The 26,183-nt window shown below is 38.8% G+C and overlaps 2 protein-coding genes across 6 annotated transcripts in view; both read right to left on the reverse strand.

Moving 5' to 3' along the window:
- LOC105916592 (pleckstrin homology domain-containing family G member 3) overlaps positions 1-7,240 on the reverse strand; it is a 49,019-nt gene extending 41,779 nt beyond the window's left edge. For 3 of the 4 annotated variants that reach the window (XM_021309817.2, XM_021309815.2, XM_021309814.2), the window contains exon 1: positions 4,725-4,874. In XM_021309817.2, the coding sequence (XP_021165492.2) occupies positions 4,725-4,834 (110 nt within the window). In that variant the 5' untranslated portion in view covers positions 4,835-4,874. Of the gene's footprint in view, positions 1-4,724; positions 4,875-6,999 lie in introns of those variants that run through there. The other variant, XM_012851149.3, reaches the window with a different exon arrangement.
- Positions 7,241-12,058: 4,818 nt separating this feature from the next.
- spint1a (serine peptidase inhibitor, Kunitz type 1 a) lies at positions 12,059-25,854 on the reverse strand. Of its 2 annotated transcripts, none has more exons than XM_036150688.1 (10): positions 25,040-25,854; positions 23,460-23,617; positions 23,194-23,335; positions 18,529-18,696; positions 17,528-17,572; positions 17,141-17,272; positions 16,948-16,998; positions 16,621-16,791; positions 16,298-16,369; positions 12,059-12,955 (listed from the first exon to the last, which is right to left on the reverse strand). In XM_036150688.1, exons 1-10 carry the CDS (start codon positions 25,446-25,448, stop codon positions 12,798-12,800), a joined length of 1,506 nt encoding a protein of 501 aa, XP_036006581.1. In that variant the 5' UTR covers positions 25,449-25,854; the 3' UTR covers positions 12,059-12,797. The 2 variants fall into 2 exon arrangements, with proteins under 2 accessions (XP_036006581.1, XP_036006582.1); XM_036150689.1 differs by having other exon boundaries at positions 17,141-17,269; positions 25,040-25,852.
- Positions 25,855-26,183: the final 329 nt, after the last annotated feature.

The following is a 26,183-nucleotide window of genomic DNA, read 5'->3' on the forward strand; positions in this document are numbered from 1 at the left end:
GAGGACGGGCCTCCATGTGCTTAACATCAGCAGCCTTCCAACTACAGGCTGCTCAACGAGGAGCCACCAAAATGGACAAAGACTGCTGGATTGGTGTCGAAATGTTTTCAGGAAAAACTGAGCAAAAGTCCGGCTGCCTCCGATTTAAGCCTGTTTGCTGTTACGATGACCCGGAATTTCAACATGCAATAGCAGGCACGTTTTGCCTTTGCCAAAAGTCCCCAAATGTATGGGGGAAGCTGCTCTGATCAGATTGAAATTAAATTTTTCTACCACCAGGAAAAACACTATGTGTGGTGCAAACCCAACCCAGCCATTAGTCCAAGAACACCATCCCCACACGGTGGTAGCAGCATCATGCTGGGGGATTGTTTTCAAAGTTGAAGGCATGACTTGTAGATAAAATGTTGCAAACTCTCAATCAGTTTCATTTCCAGGTTATAAGGGAACAAAACATGAGAAATGCCAATGGGGATGAATACTTTTGCAATTGTATTTGGAGATAGATTACAAACATATATATGTTATTCAAAAATAATACTGCTATTGCATATTTGCCTAATATCATGCAACTTTAATGCCACAGTGGTTGTGTGGCGTTATCACCATATTTTATCATTGGCACAGGATTTAAACACAGACCATGATACAGGTACTTCTATTTAGAACAACTTTCCAGATTTATCTTCAACTGTCCTTGTTTTTATGCCAGGGTGGAACCATTTCTAAAGAGCCAAAGTTGTCTTTCATGATAAAAACATGGCACTCTTCTTTGAGGCAGCTAATCAGCGGTGCGCAGCAACACGTGGGGGAGGGGCAGCACTGTGTTAAACTATGTTCCAGCCGAAGAGCCCTCTAAAACACACTTTTTATGAAATCTCACTAAGAGGTCTCAGGACCGGTACAATGTAAAAAAAAACATCTACGGTTTTAAAGTTATAACATCAGCATACTTTCTCTGCATGTTGAGCTTTAGCCTAAAGCTTTTGACCAAACTCAATGAATTTTTGAGAGCTTTCTTAGCTCGTGAAAAATGCAGATGAGTGACTGAAAGTTTGGCTTTGAACTTATCTGGGTGAACAGTGACCTAATGAAAGCCTGGATAATCCCACCTGTATCGACCTCTTAGCTGGTCTGGCCTAATGACCGGACCCAAACTATGCTAATCTGTCTTTGGTCAATGACTTACTAGACTGAGAATAATGGGCTCAAACCTAGAAACACAACAGACGTCTGGGTGTCCAAATGCTCTTTCACGCTTTTTTAAAAAAAAGACTCCATGGGACAAATCTAATCACTAAACTCTTTTAAATTGCCCGACAAGGCAAAAAATACAAATTTGAAACACAAGTTTAAATATTTGCCCATTTTAAAATGCTTGTTTTTCCAAGGGAGGGGACAAGATCGAAATCTCTAATTCTAAAGAAAACACCACATACAGCCATACATTCATGCCAGGCTGACCACCTGTGTCTGAACTAAATACCGTTTCACACAAATGGAGAGCTTTTGGTTCCCACAGCTGACAACTGCATTATCCATGAACCTCCCCGCATGGGAAATTTTTAACTTGCCCCCTAATTAAAGACAGATGCTACAAAAAGCCAGTCTGATGGTTACGAACAACAGAGGGGGCAAAGGTTCATACGTCAGACGGGCTGACAAACTTCCTTGTTTTTCTGATCTTAAGTCTTTACACGGACACAAGTGTCGAGGGCCTGAATTGCACCTTTCATTCCAAACCAAGAGGATCTTTGAGGGGGGAAAGATGCAGGCCCAGATACGTCTCTCAAGCAGATCAAGCGGAAACAGAGGCGTCACCCCACATTAAAAGCATCACTCAAGCAAAACATACAAGTGAGAGCATTGCTCTTAAGTCAAGGTCTTCAACTTGACAGATCCAGATGACTGTCTGGGGATGTCACTACAGCCAATGAAGGCTATAACAGAAGTGAAAGCACCAAACATGTCTGCAGAGGAAAACACCACTTCTCCTCACACTTAGTGTTGTCACTTTCTCTGTCTCCTCAGGAAGGCACGGACAAGAAAATAAGGATGTGATCAAAACCAGGTAATACATCTGGTTCTGTGCTTTGCAACAGCATTTAGATTCAGTGAGTGTTTCCACATTTGGTCACATCACAGTTGTAAACTTCACTGTATTTTATTGGGATTTGATGTGATACACCAATACCAAATAAAGTTTAATGGGGAATGGTCGCAGGTTTCCATTTGAATTAACCCCCCCCCCCCCCCCAAATGCATAACTTTAAAGCTCTGTGTATCTAGAAAAACAAAATGTGTCCATTTATTTTTGCAAAATAGCTCAAGCTCAGTCAGACGGGATGGGTGAGTCTGAACATCAGTATCTACGTTTTGGGTCCGGACTTAACACATGGATATGCTTTAAGCCATTGCATTGCAGCTCTTGCTGTTTGTTTAGGATGGAAGATGAACCTCCATCTTTAAATCATCCAATCTGACCAGCTCCTTTTTCCCTGCTGAAGAAACTTATCCCCACAGCATGATCCTGCTGGCACCACAGGTCACAGTGGGTGTTCAGGATATTTTCCAGTGTTAGTTTTTGGTCAGGCAAAGTTTGGTCTAATATCACCACAGGATTTCCTTAGTAAATTTGCTGTGTCCTTTTACATGACTTGTGAGAAGATCCAAACTGGAACTATTATTGCAGCAACTTCAGGAAACAAACAAAAAGCTGAAAGGCTGAGTTCACGCCGTTCCTTGCCTGACGCGCTCGTTGAAAAAAAAAAAAAAAAAAAAAAAAGGATCCGCTGAGGTTAAGTAGTACTGCTTGTTAACTTTATTGAACCGGAAAAATTAACACTGTAGAATAACCTGTCCAAAATATAACTTAAACATTAATTGCAGTGATCTGTATAGCTGTCAACAAAAATACAGCGGCCCAGTCACCCACTCTCCTGCTGTGACACTCCGACAGGTGAGTGATATGCCCGATTACAACGCGTTGCCCACTTCTAGTTGACCCACAAATCCACAAACAAACAATAAGAAAACCATAACAACTCTAAACCCAGACAAATGAACATCAAGTTAACTTTTCATTAACGGCTCCTACAACTATGAAAGGATTCTTATCAACAATGTCTTTCTCCTAGCACTTTTTCTATAAAAAAAGTCAGATTTACAACAACTAAACATCTGGTTAATGTATGTCCATTTCCTGTAACCGCTTAATATGTGCTGGACCACAGGGGGGCTAATGCCTGTCTCGAGCGTTACTGGACAAGAGGTGGGCTACACTCTGGACAAGTTGCCAGCCCATGTAGTCAATGCAGTACTGTGCAAATGACTACTTCCTGGTTTCTTCTTATGCTCCATCACATACACCTTCAAGTAAAAGTTTTAATTGGTCTTATACAATAGTTCTCCGTGCTTTCTGAAAATCTTGCAAGGGGGGGTCCATGACTGAAGGGAACATAAGTAACTACACAACGAATATACATTTTTAATTAGGATGTTTAGACACGTTGTTATGAGCAGCCTGTCGTGTTAAAACCGTGATTACGTTACTGTTGTGAAATCTATATAAAATACAAAGTTAACACAAGATGAGGAACAAAATGTAATTTTAGTAACAAAAAAGCATTTCCCACAGAGATAAGTTGGCATGAAGCATTTTCTTCCAGGGGGGGTTCCAGCTTTTTTTTTACCACATTCCTAAAATTATTTTAAGCACATATTTTCACTTTGCAGAAATACACAATCTGGTATGGTGGTGCATGATGGAGGAGGATCCAGTGATCGCACTATTATTGTTGAATATCATGATAGGTCCATCACAATAAATCCATAATTTCTCTCTCATTTGACATTACGACGCATCCAACTCTCTCCGTGACCTTTGGCATGCTAATTAAGTTGATGAGGTATTTCCATTCTAATAGTTTTTCGAAAAATGTTCAATTCAAATTTACAAACCGGTCCAAACTAAAGAGTCCAGAGTTTCTCCTGCTCTTTTTTCTCTCACAGCAGGAGACCTACCGCGGCACGATGCCGAAAACATTTGCCCTAACATGACACTGGAAGTATGATAGAAGTCCTCTTGAGCTTCTTGAGGCGGTCACACACTGTGGTCTGCATCTCTCTGCAACACCATCGTTCAGAAGCAATGTTTATCTTAAGGATAAATGAATACCTAACTGGGACATGGGACTTTTCAGGGATCCAAGAGGCAAATTGGGACGGACTCTTTTTTTAAAATATAAGTCACAACTGGTGGAGTGTTTATCTTGCATGACCCCTTTGTTACCCCGTCTAAAAGCTTTTCTGCGAGTGCCCTCTTTTCCCACATTACTCCTGCTGTTTGTCCTCTGACACGCAGGCTTTTAAGAGACCAACAGCTTTTCATTCTCTTGAGAAAACAATGCGCCCCCGAAGGGCCGCTCCTCATCCCAAATAAATCCACCAACTTGACAAAAGACCCGCGTCCAACCCTCGCGCAGACACACAACACATACCAAACCTCTTATTTTCATCCACCGCGTTTCTAAAACACGCCAGCAAGCAGCGATCCAGCCAAATGAACAGCCAGGGGGCACGCAGCCCATATGGAGCGCGTACATTTCAACAGCCGAAATAGCCTTTAATGGGAGAATAATTGTTCCCCCACTGCTGTGAACAGGGAAAAAAATATCCCTTTCCTCTCCTCTTACTAAAATATCCAATAAACACAACGTGCATACCTGGCACGTGAGGTCGGGAATTGCCATCCGTGTGAGCAAGTGACCAGTGAAGATTTCAAACTTCTTAAAATGATGAGCGGTAGACATCCAGAAGGCAAGAGGTCCTCCATTAATGGCCTGCACTGCTTGCACAGGGGGAGAGGGTCCGGGACTGCTGGGTAAAATTAGACGGCGCGTCTTCAAATAGCACTCGAGCGTACCCGTTTAAAGGTACATGGCACCGCATTCGAAGGCACAAAACCACTTGGTGACTGGCGAAAACAGAAGGCGGTTCTTCAAGGTGTCCGTGACGTACAATGACACATAGCAATTGTACGCTTGTTTCAGATAAACAATATTGCCAATATTGTTTACAGCTACTTTCCAGCCTTTTTCTTCTAAAAATCAATCAAACTTACTTAAGATACAGTTTTTTTTCCACCTATGCAACAAAATGTCATGGATAGTGCTTTCATATTTTGTTGTCATCGTTTAATCGGGACAAACTCTCCCCTTCAACAATCAAGCTTCTGCACATGCATGCCTGATGACATCACACTCAACAACTGATCACACTCATCAACTCAGAGCTCTCTTGAGCATGTCCTGTTGTATATTTGGTGCTAATTCCACACTCCGTTTTTTTTTTTTTTTAAATCAACTTTCTCCTTCAAAGGATTCTTACTTCCATTTGATGTGGCTGCAGCGAAACGCTTAAACCGTTGTGTGTGAGAACCCTGCACGGATTCCAGAGAAGTACGGCAACAGTAAAACAGGGAAGCCGTTTTGTGACAAAGACCCGTGCGGGCTAAAAAAGAAAATGGAACTCAAACGTATCAAAATCAAGATGGAAAAAATGTCACACACACAAAAAAAAGAAAATGGTACTTCCACCATATTGTTTACAAATGCCAGCTGATCACATCAGTTCATGAGCCTTTTGTTATGCCATCACCCCAAGAATTAGCTGTATTCTTCTTACTTCTTCAGTGTACTTTCTAGATACATTACATGTCGTGTAATCTTGCAGTGCAATATGCAGCTGTTTTTATTTGTTGTCATTGTAGTGGAGAGGGGGGAGGCGGCACACACACACCACTGAATGGTTCTTTAAAATATGTGTAAAGTCTGCCTTTAAATCTTCAGGAGAAGCGCGGGTTGTAAAAAAGGTCTGCTGCAACTGTCTCTCAGCACAAAACAACTTCAGGACAAAGAATTAGGCTTAGAAGACGCTCTGTTGTAAGGTTTTTAAATTATGAGGTCTCCACAGAAGAAACCGCCCACACATTCTGCGACTCTGGTGATTTTATCGCAGCCGCCGCCTTCCAGCCGCTATGGAAGAAGGAACCAAAGGCCAACTCCGAGATCCAAGACACACTCGTGCAGCTTCCTGTCTGGACCACCTATTCACATTCTCTGTTCGGGGACCATTTATAAGAAATGATGTTGAGACGTCATTGTGCAAAAGGTCAAATGAGGTCAAAGAAGCACAAGATGGAACTTTTCAGCAGTAATTGATTGATACGTGTCCCCATTCTTCTTCAGCTGCTGGTTGGGGAAGAGTTGCTGACCTATAAAGGGAGCTTGCATTTAAAACCCGGCTGGGGTGCTCATTAGAAATAACAATTAGGTTTGCGGAGGAGAAAGTGTGTGCACCACGGGGAGGAATGGGATGCGGGAGAAAAGGAAATGGCACCAGGAGTCAGATTATTCTGACTTCTGTAGTAAAGCGAGAAAAGGGTTTAAAAGAATACACCCTGCAGCATCAGTCCAAAGTTCAGTCAAGTGAGAGTATTTTGTCAGAAAGACAAACAGAACTTATCTGACTGAAACTCCAGGGCACAGCTGTGCAGCTTGGAGGCGGAAAAATGATATCAAGCAGAAATGTCTGATTTCAAGTAAAGCAGTCACAAAGGAGGGATTGTTCATCATCATCATCATCATTATAGTGAGGAATGCAATAAAGATTTTTTAAAGGCACCCACAACTCTAAACGTATTCAAATGCATGTATTCTGAATATTTGGAACTTTAGGAACTTGAGAAGTCAGTATTACAGACTATGAGCATTCATGATTCGGACATCTGACGCATGTTAACGAGTTTAAACAAACAAACAAACAAGTAAAAATAAATAAAACAAGATTTCGAGAAAAGCTCATGAAATGCCAACGTGTTCAAATGGCCACGTAAATAAGACGCAACAACTAAAACCGAACACAGCGCACAGTCGCAGCTTGTTTAGCCACGTTAAGTCGGATGGGTTTGGGAAAAGTTTGTCAGTAAAGTGTACGCACCGAATTCGCCAACTTCTTCTTTCCCAGCGACTAAAACTCCCAGTTAAGCTTCTTCCCTCGGCTCCCTCGGTCCAGAAAATAATCAGCTTAGTCCCTTAGTTTCTCCTTTTAACATGATACATGCCTCTCAGCGACAAACATCCCGGAGCAGGTCCGAATAGACAACACAGCAGCGCTGCATCTTTGAAAAACTGCGAAGGAACTGCTGCCGCTGCTGCTGCTGCTGCCTTCACTGCCTCCCGGAAATATTCAAACCGCGCTTTGCGAAACCCAGAGCGCAGTCAGAGCGACTCCAGCTGCAAAAGATAACGTTTACATTCCACTTCCGAGGACGTCTACGTTCTTAATGTCCTCTTTTTAACTCTAAGAAAAGGGTTGTTAGTAATATAGGTCAGTGTGTGTTTCGGTAGCCTAATTGTTATCGGAAAACAAAACAAACAAAAAGAAACAAAAATCTGCTTGAAATACAAATTGATTAATTGATTAATTAGGATAATGTTCTTCCATTTCATACTTGTAATATTAAAACATAAAATCACAGAGAAAGCAAAACAAAAAAATGACCATTATCACATTCCCAGACGTAATTATCACCATGAACTGTGATTGCAATCCTATTTTTTATTTTTTTTTACAGCAAAGCTAATCTAGATCTATAAAAACAATTAAAATAGAGACATTTTATCAAAAATGTTATCAGGCTACATTTTTCATTTCAGTCTGCTGGTGACAGTGGTAGTTTTTAATGCAGATCGTGACTCACCGCTCAGGGCGCCATGCAGGGTGGGGTGGCAGTGTTGCTGACTAATGACACCAAAGTTGGTTTCTGATTTGAGATCCCTAGACGGAAACATTTGTTTCTCTCTCTGTTTTTGTTGTAGTTATTGTTGTTTTTTTGCATTAAACTGGATCTATCCCAAAATCCAAAGTAGTTTATCACAGATTTGAACTGGATTACATCACACTGAACATACTGTCAATCCTCCAAACACATATTAGAAATTATGAAATTTTCATTCTCTTTCTTAAAAAAAAAGCATGCATATCTAAATGCATGGACAAAGAAACACAAACAAAAGAAGATCAAATCTGATTTCATACCTTATTGTGGGTGCATGAGAAGGGGGATTCTGCATACAGGCTGGTGATTTTATGCTTCTAGTATTTTAAACATGAAACAAAAGTCAAACCAGGTTTTAATTTATGCTCACCCATTTTTGAAACAATTTCCATTTCATTTCAACATTCATCCATCCATCCCTCTTCCAACACGCTTATCCCCTGTGGGGTCGTGAGGGGTGCTATTGCCTATCTCCAGCTGTTAATGGGCGAGAGGCCGGGTACACCCTGGACAGATCCATTTTAACATCCCAAAACAAAAAATCAAGTCAGGACTTCTTTATTCTCTTAAATCGATGTTTTCTTTGTTTTCTTTTTTGCGCTAGTGGCCTTAATTTGACAAGAAGCTGACAAGAAATGTGGTTGAGAGAGAGGGGGAGGAGACGTGCCGTAGGTCAACAGGCTGTGACCGAAACTGGAAATGGACAGATCGAGGACGTAGGCCCCCAAACATGGGTTGCGTGCTGTACGCCACCAACATGCACTGTTTCTTGAGAAATTACAATTACCATAACAGTTATAATCTTTCTCACCTGTTTAGATTTCATCTTTAAAAGGACAAGAAAACAAAAACGCAACATGTTTGCCTCCATTTGCACTTTGTAATTGGCTAGAGAATGCAGTTTAACAAAGGGTTTCGTTTTAAATCAAAACATCCAAGCTTCAGGAAAATGTCACCAAGCCGGTCGCCTGAAGTCAAAATTACAAGCCAATGTATCAACAGTGGTATTCGTACTGTTAGAGAATCATTGCTTTACAGTGATGGAATTGACAGTATTTGCCTTCTTGTTTGAGGTATAATCAGTGAAATATCCAAAAAAACATTTGAAATGTATTGAAATTACAAGATTTCTTCCACTTGAAAGGGAGTTTTCCTTTCCTCTGTATGAGGGATTGCTGTAAAGTTAACGACTTGATGCAATCGACTGTCCACTGTCACAACACGCTCATTCGGGAGTGTCACATTTAATTGAACTTGACTGTAAAGTTTAATAACTAGGATTTAACTGGCCTTGACATTGACTCTGTCTATACAATTGAACTGAATTGAATGTAAAGTTCTGCAAATTGATTGGGTTGCGTTTTTTGTATAGTGCCCTGGGAAGGTTGTATTGCAGTTTATTTTATGTGTTTGTTTTTCAAATAACAGAAACTTTTCATTTTGCTAAGCTAAATACTTGGTTATTGGACCCCATATTTTCTTTATTTTTATAAAACAGTTTTGAACAAGCTCAATGCATGTTAGCCATTCTGCTTTTCTAAAACCCAATAAATGTGACTATGCAAATGACAGGTGTAAGAGCCAGGTCAGCAGAATGGGTGGGAAGGGTAGCTTTAGCGCTTGTATGGAAGGTTGCTTCATTATATGAATTGCATTACATCTTCTGTTTGAAATGCCTCTGATAAAAAAGAAAAGCTCAGACCATTGATTTAAAAAATATTACTGTTGAAAGAGTTTTCATTTGTAAGATTTTATACTGAAATACGTTTCTAACCCGGGTCCGCGTTAAGCAGATCTGTGTCGCCATCTGCTGGTGATTCTAGGGAAATATAAATTTGACTTGACATTGTGAAAAAAATAAAAAATAAATCTTGTTTCGACTGCATTCCGGATGCCAGCTTGACTGAACTATGTTAGACAAAAAATAAAATATACTGAGTTCACACGCTGCAGTAACTATAATAATAATAATAATAATAATAATAATAATAATAATACATATGCTAACGTTTCTAATTTTGATCACTATGCGCTATACATTGACCATAATGATAATTAAAAACACTCCAAAAATCACTTCTAAATGTTTTTCAGCCTGTTATTCTATCCCATGGCCTGTAGGGGGCCTGCAGGTATGGCTCATAAATGTAAACTCGAGGCTCTTTGAAAAACTTATAAGTGGTTAATATCCTACCAGCTGCAGCTGCTACTTTATGGTCTTTTTATGTGGTGTCATGATTAAGTACAAATCCAGATAAGTCTGTCTGAGGATGAAGCCCGAAGCGAACTACTACTATAAAGTTTGATCTCAAACACATTAAAGCAGTTTATGTAAACACTCAGTTATGAACCCTTTACGTTTTGCATTGAGCTGATTTTGTTCAAAGTAGTAGATAAATATTTACAAAGAGAAAATAGAGGAAATGCTACCCTTTCAATTATTTTATTAGCTAAAGACTGTAGCAATAGCCTAACATTTAAGGCAATTTCAGTCAGAGTAACTGCCTTATATAAAAGTTAAATGGGTTTAAATAGCTCAGACGTTGTAGTTGCTGATCTATGACCTTATTCTCTGAATTGAAAAGAAGTCAGTGAAAAGGTTGAAAGAGGCTGCAGGTCAGTGTGAAGAAAAGTATAACAGATGGATGAAAAAAGTTATGTAAACAACTTGTTTGAAATCTGCCTCTGATGAACTAGCTTGGTGTTATAACCAGAAGATGGAGAGATAATATATTACAGTGAGGTCCAGAAAATGTTTGCCAACATCACTCACCCAAATGCAAAAAGGTTGTTGGGCCCAAGGCTAAAAGACAGTCAAGACAGAATAATCTCTAAAAGTGAAGATTAAGCTGTACTTATGGCAGTTTTTATTCTTTGTGGATTGTTCTTAAACTGCATCTCTCCAGTTTGATGCACCGAAGGAAGTTTATTAGAAGTAATTTCATGTTACTTTTAATCTGAAATTTTTTTTTTTTTTTTTTATCTAACTGGGTGACATTATTAATTCCAGATTCATTGGCCTATTCACTCAGTAGACCTGCTGTTTTCATCAGGTTTACAATTATGGTTGAAAAAGATTCTATAGTGCACAAAAATGATCCTATCGTTACCAGGCCAAAAAAACAATTCCATTATAATCTGAAGATTGCAACATGTTTTTTTATTAAACAGCAATGAAGCCTTAATGAAAGAGCTTGTGTATAACTAAGAACGCCTGAGGTTGAGGTGTGTACTTTTTTATTATTATTATGACTATATTCTGGTGTGAGAAGTCAAATTATGTGCTAGAATACTTAAGAGTGGGTGTGGTGACCTAGTGGTTAGAGCCGGACGGTTGCATCCTGCGAAGGCTGCAGGTTCCTGGTTCAAACCTTACAGATTGCCACCGGGGGTTCCTGAGCAAGATCCTTAACCCCAAATTGCTCTCTGAGCAGCTATAAAGCTGCCCGCTGCTCCACGATGGGTTAAATGCAGGAGACAAATTTTGTTGGAATGTGTAGTTGCAACAACAAGCATTTCTACTTTTTAAAGAGGCGTTTACTTTAAATGCTTTCACACAGTGGATTTAACCTGTGCAGATGAATGCGTTAGTCAGTCTTGAATAAGTAATGACTGATCAGCTTTTGGGAAATTCTTACATGGAATTGTTTCAATGAATTATGAGTTTAATAAAAAAAAAAAAGTTGGATCCCTAAAAATGTATTGCTTTATTCTCTCACACAGGAACATCATTGGTGGCACCTCACGATCGACCTCTGATACTTGGACCAGAAAAAAAAAATGGCTTCTATGTAAATGATTGGTCAATTCAGTTAAGACACTGGTTTAAAGATTCATAAAATAGCTTTCACATAAACCAAATAGGTTTTTGAGATTGGAGCTATTTTAGGAGATCAGAAGCCTGATTTAGTCTTTTCCCCTCATAGGCTATAAAACCTATACTAAATGAAGATGTTAGAAGAAATATATACAGCAAGTCATATAACTGCTTTTACACATTTTGTTGTTTCTCAGAGGAGTAACACCACAGGTCTGAGATCAGCAGACTGATATCAGATTTACCAAATTTGCCATAAACTGAAACTTTGCATCAGGTGATTGAAGATATAAAAGGGAAGGTGTATAAACCCACATAAATACAAAAAAAAAAAAAAGTTTAGAGATTTTCTAGACAAGACAACAATGTATTTTTTTTCCACAAAAATAATTTCAAAATAATATGGGTCTACATTGTTTTATTGAAGATGAACAACAGAGTACAGGTAAAGCTAAAGAAGCCCACATCAAGTTATATATACAAATGCATCAGAAGTTTAATATTTTAAACAGTAAAGATAAACAAAATATACATTTGCTAATAAAAATTGACATTTTAAAATAAGTCAATAAAATTACCTCCAAAAAATTGTTCATTTACTAAACTATAATTATGTACAATATTTTGCATGTAGGTGAAATTCAATTGGAATGTAACAACAGTGCGTAAAAGAAATGAGGGTAATTAAACTGAAGAATACACAACATGTTAACATCATAGGTTTAGATATAAACAAGATCACTTAGATTTTGTTGTAAGAGAAAGCAAAACACTTGTTTAAACTAAAGCTCGATGGAGACGTAGGGCTACACAATAAACACAAAAGAAGACAGTCAATTAGAGCTGTAAAAAATAAAAACAATTCCTATATTTCAAAGGAAAGGTTTCTGCCTTCACAACAGAAACAGTCCACCGCACTTAACCTGATCTTAAAACTTATTTTGCCAATTCATTCCAATAGTTTGCAGCATTTGAAGCAACAAATCACATTTCATCAAAGACTTTCTACTTTCTGTGTACATCCTCTTTAAAATACATCTACATAGACTTAAAAAAAACAACAAAAAACAACCTGTTCTGCCTCAGATATAGCTTGTTTGTGACAACGGGAATGGGAGCAAAGCTGAACAAAAGGTGGGTTCAGATGGGTTTGGTGGTGCTGTTGTAGACCAGGGCATTGTCGCGAACAGGCACCTGATGGTGTTTGGGAGTCCTAGCTTTCTTTATGAAGCAGTATCCCACGACGCCAATGAGAACGAGGACGGCTACACCCAGGACGATAGCTATGGCAAGGATACCTGTTCAAAGATGAAACAAATATCCTGTTAAAACGAAACAATATATGGCTGTTCTGTGCAACTTGATGAACTGGAAAAGAATGCCGAGTCAGCTTCGACCTTTGACATCAAAACTGATGAACATGTTTTTGAAGGTAAGAGACAGGAGACACATTACTGGAGGGGGAAAAAAAACAACTAAATTGGAAGCTTAAATGCTGCACGAGTGTCTCAGGTTTTTGCATTTATATCTAAAAATAGCATTTTTTTCTAGATGAAATGCCATCCCTATTACCCCCCTTCTTAAAGCATTGGAATTAAATGTTTAATGTATAGCGGCCTTTCTAGTAGCCACATGGCAAACCAACTCTAATTTAAGCACAAAACTGTGGTATGTCTATCAGAAAAACTTTGCAAAGTAGAGCTACAAGTAGAGTTACAAGGACAAGTGGAAAAAAAGGGAATATAAATTAGTTACAAATGGGAATGCCTGTTTAATTGTTTTTGTGAACAAATTATAAAACAATCAGCCAATCAGATGACAGCAACTCAGCGCATTACGATGTGGTGAAGAAGACTGAAGTTCAAACCGAGCCTCCGAATGGGGGAGATGAAGATTCAGGTAACTTTCTATGTGGATTGATTGTTGGTATTTTAAGCACAACATAAATGGTCCAAAAGAAAAGTGAAAATATCCAGTATGGAGACGTAAATGCATTGTTAATGTCAGGAGAATGGAAAGACTTGGTCAAGACTACAGAAAGGCAAGAGTAGCTAAAAAACAAACAAACACTCTTTACAACAAAGATGTGCAAAATACAATCTCAGCAGAAGATCACATGCTGCGTACCTCCTGTTAGGCAAAAACAGGAAACTGAGGCCAAAATGAGCAAACTGACACTAACCAATTGGAGAGAAAAATTGTTTTTGCCTGGTCCAGTGCACCTCAATTTCTATTCTGCTGCGACATAATTATGGTTGGTACCAATGTATTATATCACGAAGCACAAAAACTTGTTTCTAGAGCAGATTTGTGACATTGTGGAACTGAACTGGAGATTCTCAACAACAGCCTGACGATGTCATCTCAGTATGGACAAAAATGTCTGAGTAAAGTTTCCACCACTGTGTTGAATCTATGCCATGAAGATTTAAGGAAGGCTGTAAGGCACAAGCAGGGACCAATATGGCAAGCAAGTTGTACTTAAAGGTAAATAATCTAGTAATATGCTTATGTAAAAAAAAAAAAAAAAAAAGACCAAAAAACATTTGATCATGATAAAATAAGGTTATATCCACAAAGCATCTATCTTGATAGTGTTTTAATGGTCCTTTTTGAGCCTAAAAATTATTTGCCCTCGGGTGCGATTAACATGTAAAAACAGATGTAGCGACATCTAGCAACAGTATCGCATAACTATCATAATGCCAGTTTGCTTAATTTATAAATCACTTGTAAAATATGCCAGACCAAGCCTGACCTTCTGCAATGCCTCGCAGGAAAGCAGCAGCTCGGCGTGATCGAAGACCAACCGTTATTAATTAAATATAACGATCTACAGCAACTTTAAGAGCCTCATATGAGAACATTTACTCACTTTAGTCAACACTGCGGTCAAATCTGAGCAATCAGCAGGTTTAGCGTTTGAATCAGTGAACACCAACGTTCATACTGTATTCCCAGCGACATTCCAGTCTTTTTCCTCGTGGAATCATTTTTTTTTTACACTTTTTTTTTTTTAACTAGATCTTGGAACATTCTTTATTGATTTGCTGGGAGATGCTAATAGCTGTTAGCCGCTTCCCTGTTTTAACCCCTGCTGCACATGTGGAGTACGTACTTCTGTTAATATCGTAAATAAACAAAAAAAAGGCTTTATTTACCAACAGAGCAACAGATGAAAAACAAAGTATAAAACACCAAAATAACAACTAATATGTCAGCAGGACGTTATAATCTTTCATAAAAAAAAACAAAAACTTTGTATGCAACCAGAGTGAGCTGCTGACATAAAAAAAAAAAAGTAAAATAGTGTTGGTATGCACCTTTATTATAGTGGCTTGTGAGTGTACGTGTTGATTTATTTCGAATTTTCTTGTTTCCACTTTGTTTTTTCTTTTCTAGATGAATCCATCGAAGGAGCTACAGCTACCACCTCTTGGACCAGTGGTTGAGTGTTTTCCTTTCCTCCAGTGTGTTGCAGCCAATGGCCTCTTACACTGAGCCTAGTTCTGCTAGAGGTTTCTTTTAGTTAAAGGAATTAATTTTTACTCCATTGTCACCACAGTGACAGATGTTCAGGATGCATTAGTTTTGACACTGAATCAAGAGACCATTTTAATTCAGACTGAGTCACATTTGTGTCAACTGTGGCCATTTTAGTCAATTCGAGCTTAGTATATTTTAGTCAACATTTTCTGTAGTTTTAACTAGCCAACATATAAACTTGTGGATGGATTTACTTTTAATATTTAATCAGTACAGTAAGAGTTTTAGTAAACAAAATGAACACCATAAGGGGGGATTGCTGCAGGGTCAAATGCATCTGACTGTATTAGATTATAATTAGAAATGGGATTGTATGCCACTGAGCCAGATTGGGCATATATGACTGGACTGGAAGTTACACCGCCTCTCAGCCATTGACCACTGGAGATCGACACCAGGATGTACTGGAATTAATTGGATCATTCTGAAAGCGATTCAAGCCCAATTGGATTCCGCGTAAATGGAGATGACTTTGATCAGGGATCTGGAAACTTTGAAATCAAATTTTTGGCCCCAGTCCAACCAAAATAAATAAATAAATCACGTGAAGCTGCAATGGTTAAATGGCAGTTCGGAAAAAGGACTAACCAAACTGGTTTGATAAATATCTCTAAATATCTGAAGGAAATTTGTTAAACACAATTTTATGTATATTTTTACGTTTTAAAATAACAAAGAACATTAAACCTTTCCAAAAAGAGAACACTGATATTTGTGGGGAAAAAAAGCATACAGTTTCTATGGTAATGGCAAGAAAAATTGATCTAAAAAATTATTACTGGTACTTTTTTGGATTTATTTAGTCATAGTTATTAGAAGCCATTATGGGTGGACCAAAGAGCCACTTGCAGCTTTTGACAACGCTGTAAATGTCTATTCTTTTAAGTAGAATAAGTTGAAAATGTGCTGAAGCGTCCTGCTTTTTAATCATACTGGCCTGGTATATAAAACATGAGAAATGCTGAAGCCTCTAAGTTCCAATATATTAACGACACTTTATGGAAATTATTGTAGTAATTCCTCTCCAAGTTGCCTTAGTTTAACAATATTGAGGAAAGAGAAAAAAAAAGAAAAAAAAAAAAAAGGTAATTTACCTGTATCGTCATCACCGATACGTTTATTTTTATTATTTTCAGATGGTTCTCGTACTTCAAAGACGTCCTTTTCTGTATAGAGAAGTTGTAAAAATAAATAAATAAATAAAATAAATTAAGCATGGCCTATAATAAAAATAAAGAAATATCAAAACTTTAATATATTCCAAGTTGGTTATAATAAATAAGAGCACAATATGACAGATTAAAGATCTAAAGAGGTAGAAATGATTTTGGTATATTTTTTTTTTGCATATACAGTAATTCTTTGAGCCTGGGAAAACTGTAAAGTCAATCCAGTTTCAGCTTAAAAACAAACTCACCAGTCACCCCATCGCAAAATGTGTTACAGGCGTCCTCGGAGTCAAATTTGTTGTCGTTTCCCCCACAGCCTCCGTAGTTAAAGAGGTGACATTTCTTGGTCTGGGGGTCGTAGTACCACTTTGAGAAACTGTCCCGGCAACTTCCTGTTTCCGGGTGGTGAGTACAGCGCACTGTAATTGAAAGAAAAACAAAATTTACAAAATGTATAAGTTCAAAACACAAAGAGAAATAATAGATCTGTGACATATTAAGAATAATTCAGGATGAAGGAAAGTAGATTAGTAAGGCAGAGGTCAACAACAGGGAAAGAAAAAAATCAAAAACACCTTTCTTTTCCTCCACTGGTATGTTGAGCAGAATGCGAAATTTGCGTGGCACTGACAAACACACGGAACATAATTCATGTTAGCAAGTTTTCCAAATAAAACAGCAACAACAACTACAAAAACAAACCTCCAAAACATTTATTTAAATTAGCCAACATGAAAACCAGGACTAGTTTGCATAGCAAGCACTCACGATCTTCGCAGTTTGCCTCGTCTGACCCATCAGTGCATTGCGGAGTATCGTCGCATTGCAGTCCTTGATCCAAACAGCAGCCATTACCACAGGTAAACTGCTCAGGAGTACATGGAGTACCACACTTTTCTACTGGGGCACACAAAACACACAGACAATAATCAGTTGGGGCCATCATATAATGTTAGAATATTACTAATAGCCCTGTGCCCAAAACACACTGAAACAAATTAACCTAAAAGTAATAGTCAGGAAATCAGACTAAGAAAACACTTAATAAAATATTAAAATGTCTAACTTTGCATTTGCACATCTATTACACAGTATATCTATTATTTGCATTCCTGTTGTAACAAAAATACCTGCTAAAAAAAAGTATGCACCCACCTGTAGGAATTGGAACAGGCAGACCACGAACACTTGCTTCAACACCTGTATAAAAAAAAATAACAAAAAGAAATCCCCTCAAAAAAACATTCTAGCCATTACAAACAATAACTCTGTAATATAAACAGTATAAAAAGTTCTTCTTGCTGAGGTTTGTAGCGAAATAAAGGCGACTAATGTCAAATATTGATCTGAGTGGCCCAATTTAGACAATGTAAAAGACACTAATGTATTTTGCTGTCCAGTTAAACTTTATTGCCCTTAATCAACATCTATTATGGCTTTTTTCAGTTAATCAAAGTATTCAAATGAAAGAAAGATGAATATGAATATTTCTAAAATGTGTGGAGGAAAGGATGTTCATGAAATTTAGGAGACATTATGATGTGGATTTGAGCAGCTACATTTGTTGAAAAGGTATTGACATAACATTGCAAAAGTTTCCAAATCCAAGTTGTTTTTTCTAACTTTGCCAATGATTTTAAAACACATCTACACAACCTGTCCCCTTTCATCAGCAAGTTGTTCTAGTTTTAGACCAGCTTCATTCGGGCAGACGTTAGTTCAAGCATTACTTGACATTTGGTCTTAACTGGGAACCTTCATGATTCTCACAGCTCTGAATCTGGCATTGAATAAAGCTGAACAAAAGTCTTTTTCAGCATTCAGTCAATAAGTGCAATGTGCTTGTCTCTGTAAGGTTTTCCCTCAGTCTCTGTAATCCTTTTCTTTCCTGTTTTTTTGTTTGTTTTGTTCCTGTACAGCACTTTAAATCATCGTTACTGAAGACTGCTATATAAATAAACTTGCCTTGCCTTGAGATGACGTGTTGTGAACTGGTGTTATTTAAATAAAATTGAAATTGAGTTGAATCTACTGAATTCCCCCAGTTATAGAAGGGTTTAATTTTACTTGAGTTTTTCTATCTTTATGGTTATGAAGAGGCCTTGTATTTGATAAATATATTATATTAGTAATACTTAAGGGAAAAAGCTCATTACCTGTGCCATGGCAGGCGTCACTGCATTCCTTCTCATTAATGTAGTTGTTCTTATTCGGCAGACAACCCCCAAACATGAACTTCTCGCACTGCCCTGAGGCAGCATTGTAATGCCAGCGTGGGAACGCACCACGACATGGGCCAATTTTCTTTGGAGCCATGCAGTGGTCTGGAGGAGGGGGTGGGGGACAAAATTTAAAGACAGAGGACAAGATTAAAACATGCACAAGTTGTTCACTGACACCATAAAGTCTCTAATCAATATATTTTACTCACAAAAGGAAAGAACTCCGAGAACAGGTACTTCTTAATAAACAAGACTATAAAAAAAAACACATTTTTTGTCATTCATTAATAAAGGTGAAACACCTGAATTAGGTTAATATCAAACATCCATATACTTCTGTTAATTGTGACGATGTGTTTTACAGCTAATGAAAACCCAAAGTTCTGCTTCTCAAACAATGATTTTGCACAGGATTAAAATGGCATGGCCATCTTATAAATAACACAATCATGGAGAGCACCATTGACCTGACCCTCCAGAAGGACTGTACTGAAGAAGAGTACTGAACGCCCAAGCATACCAGAGGAAAGTTGAGCGGAAGGAAAAAGTGTCATAGTAAGTGTAACTGCCATCAAGAGCAGTTATGTTGTTTAAGTTAATTTCATAGTTTTAATTTGCAATAAATATGTTAAAAAACAATGTTGATTTAATAAAAATCGACAACTGAGGGTAAAAATGCACATTTGGAATATCTGTTAACTTTCCAGGGTGGAACCAATGTTCAGTGGGTTGTTTCTGGTCGGATCGATAGTTTAAATACACGCTAGATTCGGTAGAGGGCAACACACTGGATTTTTCCCCTGTCCATGACGTTTGCAAGGAAGATTTTTGGTTTTGCACATTCCTGAAGAAGATGGTGCTGTAAGATGCATTTTTATTAACCCCTTCAACTTAGTGCGGCCAATGAGGTAAACAAAGTTTATTTTGTGTTTCTATAAAGGAATATGTTTGTGATATCTGTTAAGTTAACTAGTCACATGTCTCTAAATCTTACACAAGGGTGTCAACCTACTAATTCAGGAAAGTTTATATTGTTACAATTACTCTGTTTATTCTCCATGAGAATGCCTTATTGAATGTTGATTATTCTATGTTTTGTACAGTTCTCACTGCATAATTGATGACACCTGTGTCTGATTAAATGCCAGTAAACACAAAGAACGCCTTGTGTCCATTATTCGAATTGGAGGGAGTTACAGTAAGGGTGCATCAGCAACAAGAATAACTACCAATTCAAAGGTTTAAAAATGAAATTCACGTTCAAGTCTTTCAAGTCATGAACTGTCAATTTCTTTTTCCAGCAGAACTGGAAAACGGGGACCTAGTCCTGACTTTTTGACACTGACATCACAAACATCTGACTGACAGTCAAGCTCGCCCGACCTAAACCCTAATGAGCCATTATTCGCAAACTGTTTCTCACTGGTGTTACTTGGACTGCCTCCAGTGGCACTCAGGAGAAGTTTGGTATTAAGTATTTACAACGCAATTCTAAAACCAATTAGGTGAAAGCCAAAACATCCCCAATAAACGAGTACAAACAGATACTACTTAGAGGTGAAGCAGTGAGCAGTGCAGAATATTTCATTAACTCTTAAGAATGTGAACCCAGAACGATTGCAAATGGTCATCAGCTTTAGTCCGTTTGACATCGGAAGTATAACAAGAGCATAAACACTTAACTCATTCCATTAGCAAGTTGTAAAACGTACGGAATTGACCAGTTTGGTCTGTTTCATGACCAAGCTCACTATTGTTAGCAATGGAAGCGAATAAGGGTTTAGAATTCTTAAAAAGCCTGTCTCACAAACAAACAATATTTTAAATGAAATAAGATAATAGAATTCAAACTACCAGACGCACAAATAAATTGTTTATCAGTGCAGTTGGCTATCACTGTATTTCAAACCAACGGTGGTCATTTTGGATTTCAATTTAGAACGCAGGAGTCCTTCCTGCTCATTTTTCAGCTAAAAACTTGGAACGAGTTCTTCAAAAACATGCAATTAAATCGGAACATTATATTCCCCTTCTTTTTTGTGACAAAACACACCAGTGGTAAAATGTCCAACTCCTGTTGATGTCTTGTTTTAAAATGTCAAGTTGGACATTTCTGGGAGTTGTTCTAAAACATTTAAGACCCACTGCCATAACGAATCTATGGAGTTTTGTCAAAAGGAAGATGAAAGACACCAGCCTTAACAACCCAAGGTGCCTGTATTAAAGCAATTTGGACCTCTTAATACCTCAGGAGTTCCTCAGGCTAATCACCTCCATGTTATGTTACACTGATGCAGTAATTCATAGCCATACTTAACTTTTTTAAGCTTAAGGCTGCAACACACCAATCCATCCGATTCATATGACTTTAAGTTCGGATCTGTACAGATTTTTTTCCCTCATCTACTGACTGTGTAGACACTCCATCTATGGAGTACCAGATTCCCGAGATTGAACAGTCTTGTGAGAGTATTTACTGCAGATTCCAGAAATTTTGCCCGCATAAACAGCATAAAGCTGCCTTTGCTGCTCCAACAAGCTTAAAAGAATATTGCTGTTTAATTTTCTTATCCATTTATTGTACTTCTGAGCTCCTACCACGGGTAAGTACACATTTTATTGAAATGTTTTATTGATTATTTATTGAGTTGTGTGTTTTCCGGGTGGACCTATATGGGGATGAAACCGGCTGGAAATTGAATTCTGTTTATCTTGCGGTTTTGAGATTTTATTTTGCATTTGCCCCAAAACGGACGTTTTGTGTCTCTCTTCCTGTCAGACTCGTGGATTTTTTGTCAAAATGCTGCGTAACTCCGACCAAAATAGACCAGGGGTCTCCTTGGTCGGAGCTACGCAATAAAGCTGCAGAAAACCGCTTGCCGGCCTCCCCTTCCCCTTTCACTTCGACCAGATCTAACTTCTACGACGCAATTTTCCATCGCATTGGACGGATAGGAGGGTTTGCCGTGGTTCAATCTTTACACAGTATTCCATTTGTTTTTAAATCAATGTTTCGGGTAGTAAAGATTTAAAATAACATCACTATGTGTAGTAAATCTCTTTAGGAGCTTGGATTGTTTTTAAATCAAATCACATACTAAATGCACATCTGATTCATTGAGATTTGCATGTATTTATAGCTTCTTTTTTTTTTTCTTCTCTCGACGTCAAAAGAAAGGCTGAGAAAAATTCAGTACGCGTGACTGACTAGTGACACTTCCCCAAAACCAGAGCCAGACGTGGGGTAATGTTCCTTTGAGGTTGCAGAGTCCCCATCTGTTCTTTGTGAAACTGCTTGGCACGCATAAGGTAAACTAGAAAACATACAGTGGTCCAAAAAACGAAAAATAAAATGTAGGTAACAGTTGTTTGACGTCATCTCAGTGTGGTTAATGCTTATGTTAATGTGGTTAAATAGTAGCTTTCAGTGATACATTTCAGAGAAATGCTAACAGGTTATTTAAGAAGGACAATTTACCTTTTCAACTGTTAGTTCTCATCTTAAGTAGCCGTACTGATACATGAATAATTCATATTTGCAGCGCTGAGTGACATGTTTAACATTAGATACAATGAGGATTTTTTTTTTAATAAGGACTTAAAAACGGAGGTATAAGGTTATATAGAAGATTAAAGACTTCAGATCACCTTCAGTCAATTCTCACAACAGCAATGACAGAAGTCTTGTGTAACAACCTGAAACCAGACAGACGAGTTTTGTTGGGTTGGGGGTGGAGAGATAGTATCAGAGGAGCAGTAAAACACACTGACTGCAATACCAAAACACAACCTGTTTCAATGGAAGTACCTTGGTTAATTGGCAGTTTTTTCATGCTAAAGATGGCATCCTACCAACAGCTGTCACAACTGCTCCTCCCCCCCCCCCTTGTGTGTGTACAATGACAGGTTACTGTGAAACCATCTCATCGGGCCAAACTCTTATCTCTGCTTCCTTATTGTATGTTGAGCGTGTCTAAACTCGTTCGGTTCCAACTAACATGAGATCCTTCGGCCAACCACATCATGCAAATCACAACCAGAAAAACTGATAAATCAAGCTGCCGGGAAAAGATCCTTCCATCTCGACACAGACGGAAAAAGCTGTGGCAACAACAGCTGAATAATGCAAGCGGAAACGTTTGGGAACTCTGGGTTGTTTAGACTATTAAGACCATTGGAACGTCATTCTTCCATACCCACAGGAATTTCAACATAAAACGAGAGGCAGGACGGGAGGAATTGCTCAACAGATCAACAAAGAGAGTTAGCAACCTCTGAAACCCGACCAAATCTTCCAGGTAAACGTTCCCCGGGGATTTAGTCCTTACTCAAGGAGCATACCCATACTCGCAGCTCCCAGGTAGCTTCTAATGAAGACATTATTCATTGGACCCATATAACCATGGCACGTATGAATGAACACGCCTGCTATGGATGAACATGCTTGAATGAACACATGGTTGGTGTAAAACCTACCCTAAATAGACAGTTCTAATTCTTGTATGAAAAAAGCAAAACTACAGAGTTACAAAATGGCCAACGGGCAAAAACAACCAGCAACTGTTCTTGTTCATTTGGACCGAAGAGGGGAAAACTCACGCTCAGACTGCTCAGCGGTAAGTACCAGGACAGTGATCGTGGTGCTGTCCGACTGACCGCTGTTGTCGGTGACCGTCAGCTCAAAGGCGTACTTCCCAGATGTTAGATTGGACACAATGATCTGGTCAGGAAAGGCTGTTTCCTACAAAAAAGACAGAGGACAATGTTAAGTTTCCTGTCGTTGGTCTCCGTAATGTTGGTAAGGTAAGATATAGATTATATTTTGTATAGCAAGATCCAGTTGCAATCAACATTGTTTTCCGCACCTCGATTTTAGCATAAGGATAATCCGTGAGCATTTTCCATTTAAAAATCTCAATCTTCCCATCATCTATGCTCTGGAAACCGTTCAGTGTCACACTCTCCTTCGGCTGCACGACCAGGTCCTGACCTGCGTCGGCCACTGGTGGAGAGTCCGCTTCTCCTGTTAAGACAAGAAATAAAAGATAAAATACATTAAGGATGACAACATCAGTTTCAACACTAGGAGGCAATTAAATAGGCAGAAATAGCGGAGGATGACTTTCTCAGCAGCTACTCGCTTCTTGACATGTGTGGACATGCAAAACAGACTTTCTGCCCTTAATCTGAAATCCTCATCGCAAGCAGAGAGGAGGTAGCAAAAGAACCTGTTCTAGTTCTGACAGCGTGACAAATTTTTAAATTTCCTTACTTTGACTGTGACAAGAACAACTATTTGAAACTAATGCACATACGTTTCTTTGCCATCCTCAAGTAATTTCCCCCTGGGATCATTAAAGTATGTCTGAATCTGACCATATGGTTCTTCAGCTTTTTTTTTTTTTTTTTTAAAGCAGTAAGCTCCTAACATTCCTCCCAATTCATACTAAATGGAGGATGTTCTAAAACAACCATATTTCTAGAATTTTGATGATATGTGGATGAGTTTTTAAAAATTTATTTTTCCCCATGTATTGTGAATATTGTCAGGCCACTAAAGTACAGAGCAATCCCACAGAAACCACGTATCAATGCATACACATAAAAGGCAAAATAATGTGTTTTCAGAGCACAGTTTACAGGATATATTTTGTAATCACATGCTCATCCGCCCCCTTTCTAATGCCACCCTGAGCAACCGCCTGTTGGCGTTTCCACTGATTGTGAACTTGTGAAAACATGCCCCCACCCCCTCCCCTTCCCAAATTGGGACCGTGACGTCAAAGGATGAAGCGCTGACCCTTACAGCAAGTTGAAAACAAAAACAGGCCTATCTGTTCTGTTTCCCAGTGACTTTATCTCTTTATACGTTGTTTTTTTTTTTTTACATGGCAAGAAAAATCAGGCAACATTTAGTTTTAAGCACAAAAGGGGGAAAAGCCATGCATTTACTTTTCGCTTGGAAAATGTTTGCCTCATCGTGTAACGTTTTGTTTTCAACACACTAACAACAGTATTTCAAGTAACAAATAATTTGAAATAGTGTGGTTGTAGTCGATACGCAGATATTTAAAATTAGTTAAACAAGTGTCATTTTTTTTTCTAATTTGAAACCCAGCACACCTCAAGTTGGATAGACGCGCTTCTCTTCTTGTCGTGACAACCCGGCACTTATTCCCAATCAACAACCTCCGGTACAATACGGTTGCATAATTATGTCGTGCATTGTTTTAATATAACATTTATACTGGGGGAAAAAAATACTCATCCGATTTTGATCTTAAACTTATCCAACCAATGTATGTTGTGTATTTTAAGACTAAAGTTAATCACCAGTTGTTCAGTATTCCCTATAACAGGTTAATGATTAGAAAATCCAACCAGGAAAAAAAAAATAACAACACGCATTTCTAAGGATTGCTGATGGGATTTGACAAGAGCTTACTTGGAGCCAAGTCCATTTTGAGGTAAGTCTGGTAAACAGTGTTCCGGATGAAGTTGAAGTATCCCAACTTGGCGACGAAGCGACAGGCGTATTTCTTCTTGTACAAGCAGTCGAAGAGAAAGCAGGAGACGACGGCGCCATCCTCCCCGGGACCTCTCTGCATCAGGGCGACGTTGCACCTCGGCTCCCTGCAGCAGGAGGCCTGGCAGTCCGCGGCCTGCGACACCGGCGGCGACGACAGAAACGTGGCCCCCTCTTTCACCGACTCATCGGTGTCCAGCACGAAGTTGTCTTTGCCATTCTCGAACTCGCCCTGGCAGGTGTTCGCGTTCTCCTGGCCGCTGGTGGAGCGTAAGATGCCGACGAGAAGTATGAGCGCCGCGGACTGCCATCCACTAAATAAATTCATTCTCAGACTGTCCCTCAAAAATAAAAATAAAAACCAGAAGTCGTCTCCAGGGAACGCGAAGTCGAATAGAGAAGAAAGGAAATGGCAGGTCTATTTGAAAATGAGTTTTTTTTTTTTGTCCGCCAAGGGGTTGGAACACGCACAGACTCGGTGACTAAATTAGCCCCACTTCCTGGTAGTCACCTAGAGGTAGCCTACACTTCCACTGAATCTGATCCACTGGCTCCAAACAGGGGAAAAAAAAGAGAAAGAAGTCAAACTAACAAACACGAACCTCGGCTGTCTACGACTCACACAACGACGACATTTCTCAGGTGATTCACCTGAAAAACAGCAGGAAGTGAAATTCCACTCCTGATGCCACGCCCTTCTGACTGAGGCTACAAACAGGTAACCGGCATACAGGTGAAGGGCGGCTGGTCTACACCTGTGATTTTCCAGTTTCTTCTTCTTCTTCTTCGGGTTTCATGGCAGTCGCCGGATAGTTTTCCAGTTACATGACACCTGTTTTGTAAAATGAGGCCAACGAAAGAAAGCTGAAACCAATCAGGTTATTGATACAAAAGGTGTGGAAGTAAACATTGGACAAATAAAAAAACGTGTATTTAAAACGTGTCTGATTTTTCACTGTTTCTTTCAATTATAAACATGTCGCCATTTTTTCCTCCCCCCTTTTTTTAACTGTTTACCCGGAGATGTTGGCAGACAGTGCCACAAAATCTGATATATATATAT

Source organism: Fundulus heteroclitus, chromosome 19, assembly GCF_011125445.2.
Source record: "Fundulus heteroclitus isolate FHET01 chromosome 19, MU-UCD_Fhet_4.1, whole genome shotgun sequence".
NCBI lineage: Eukaryota > Metazoa > Chordata > Actinopteri > Cyprinodontiformes > Fundulidae > Fundulus > Fundulus heteroclitus.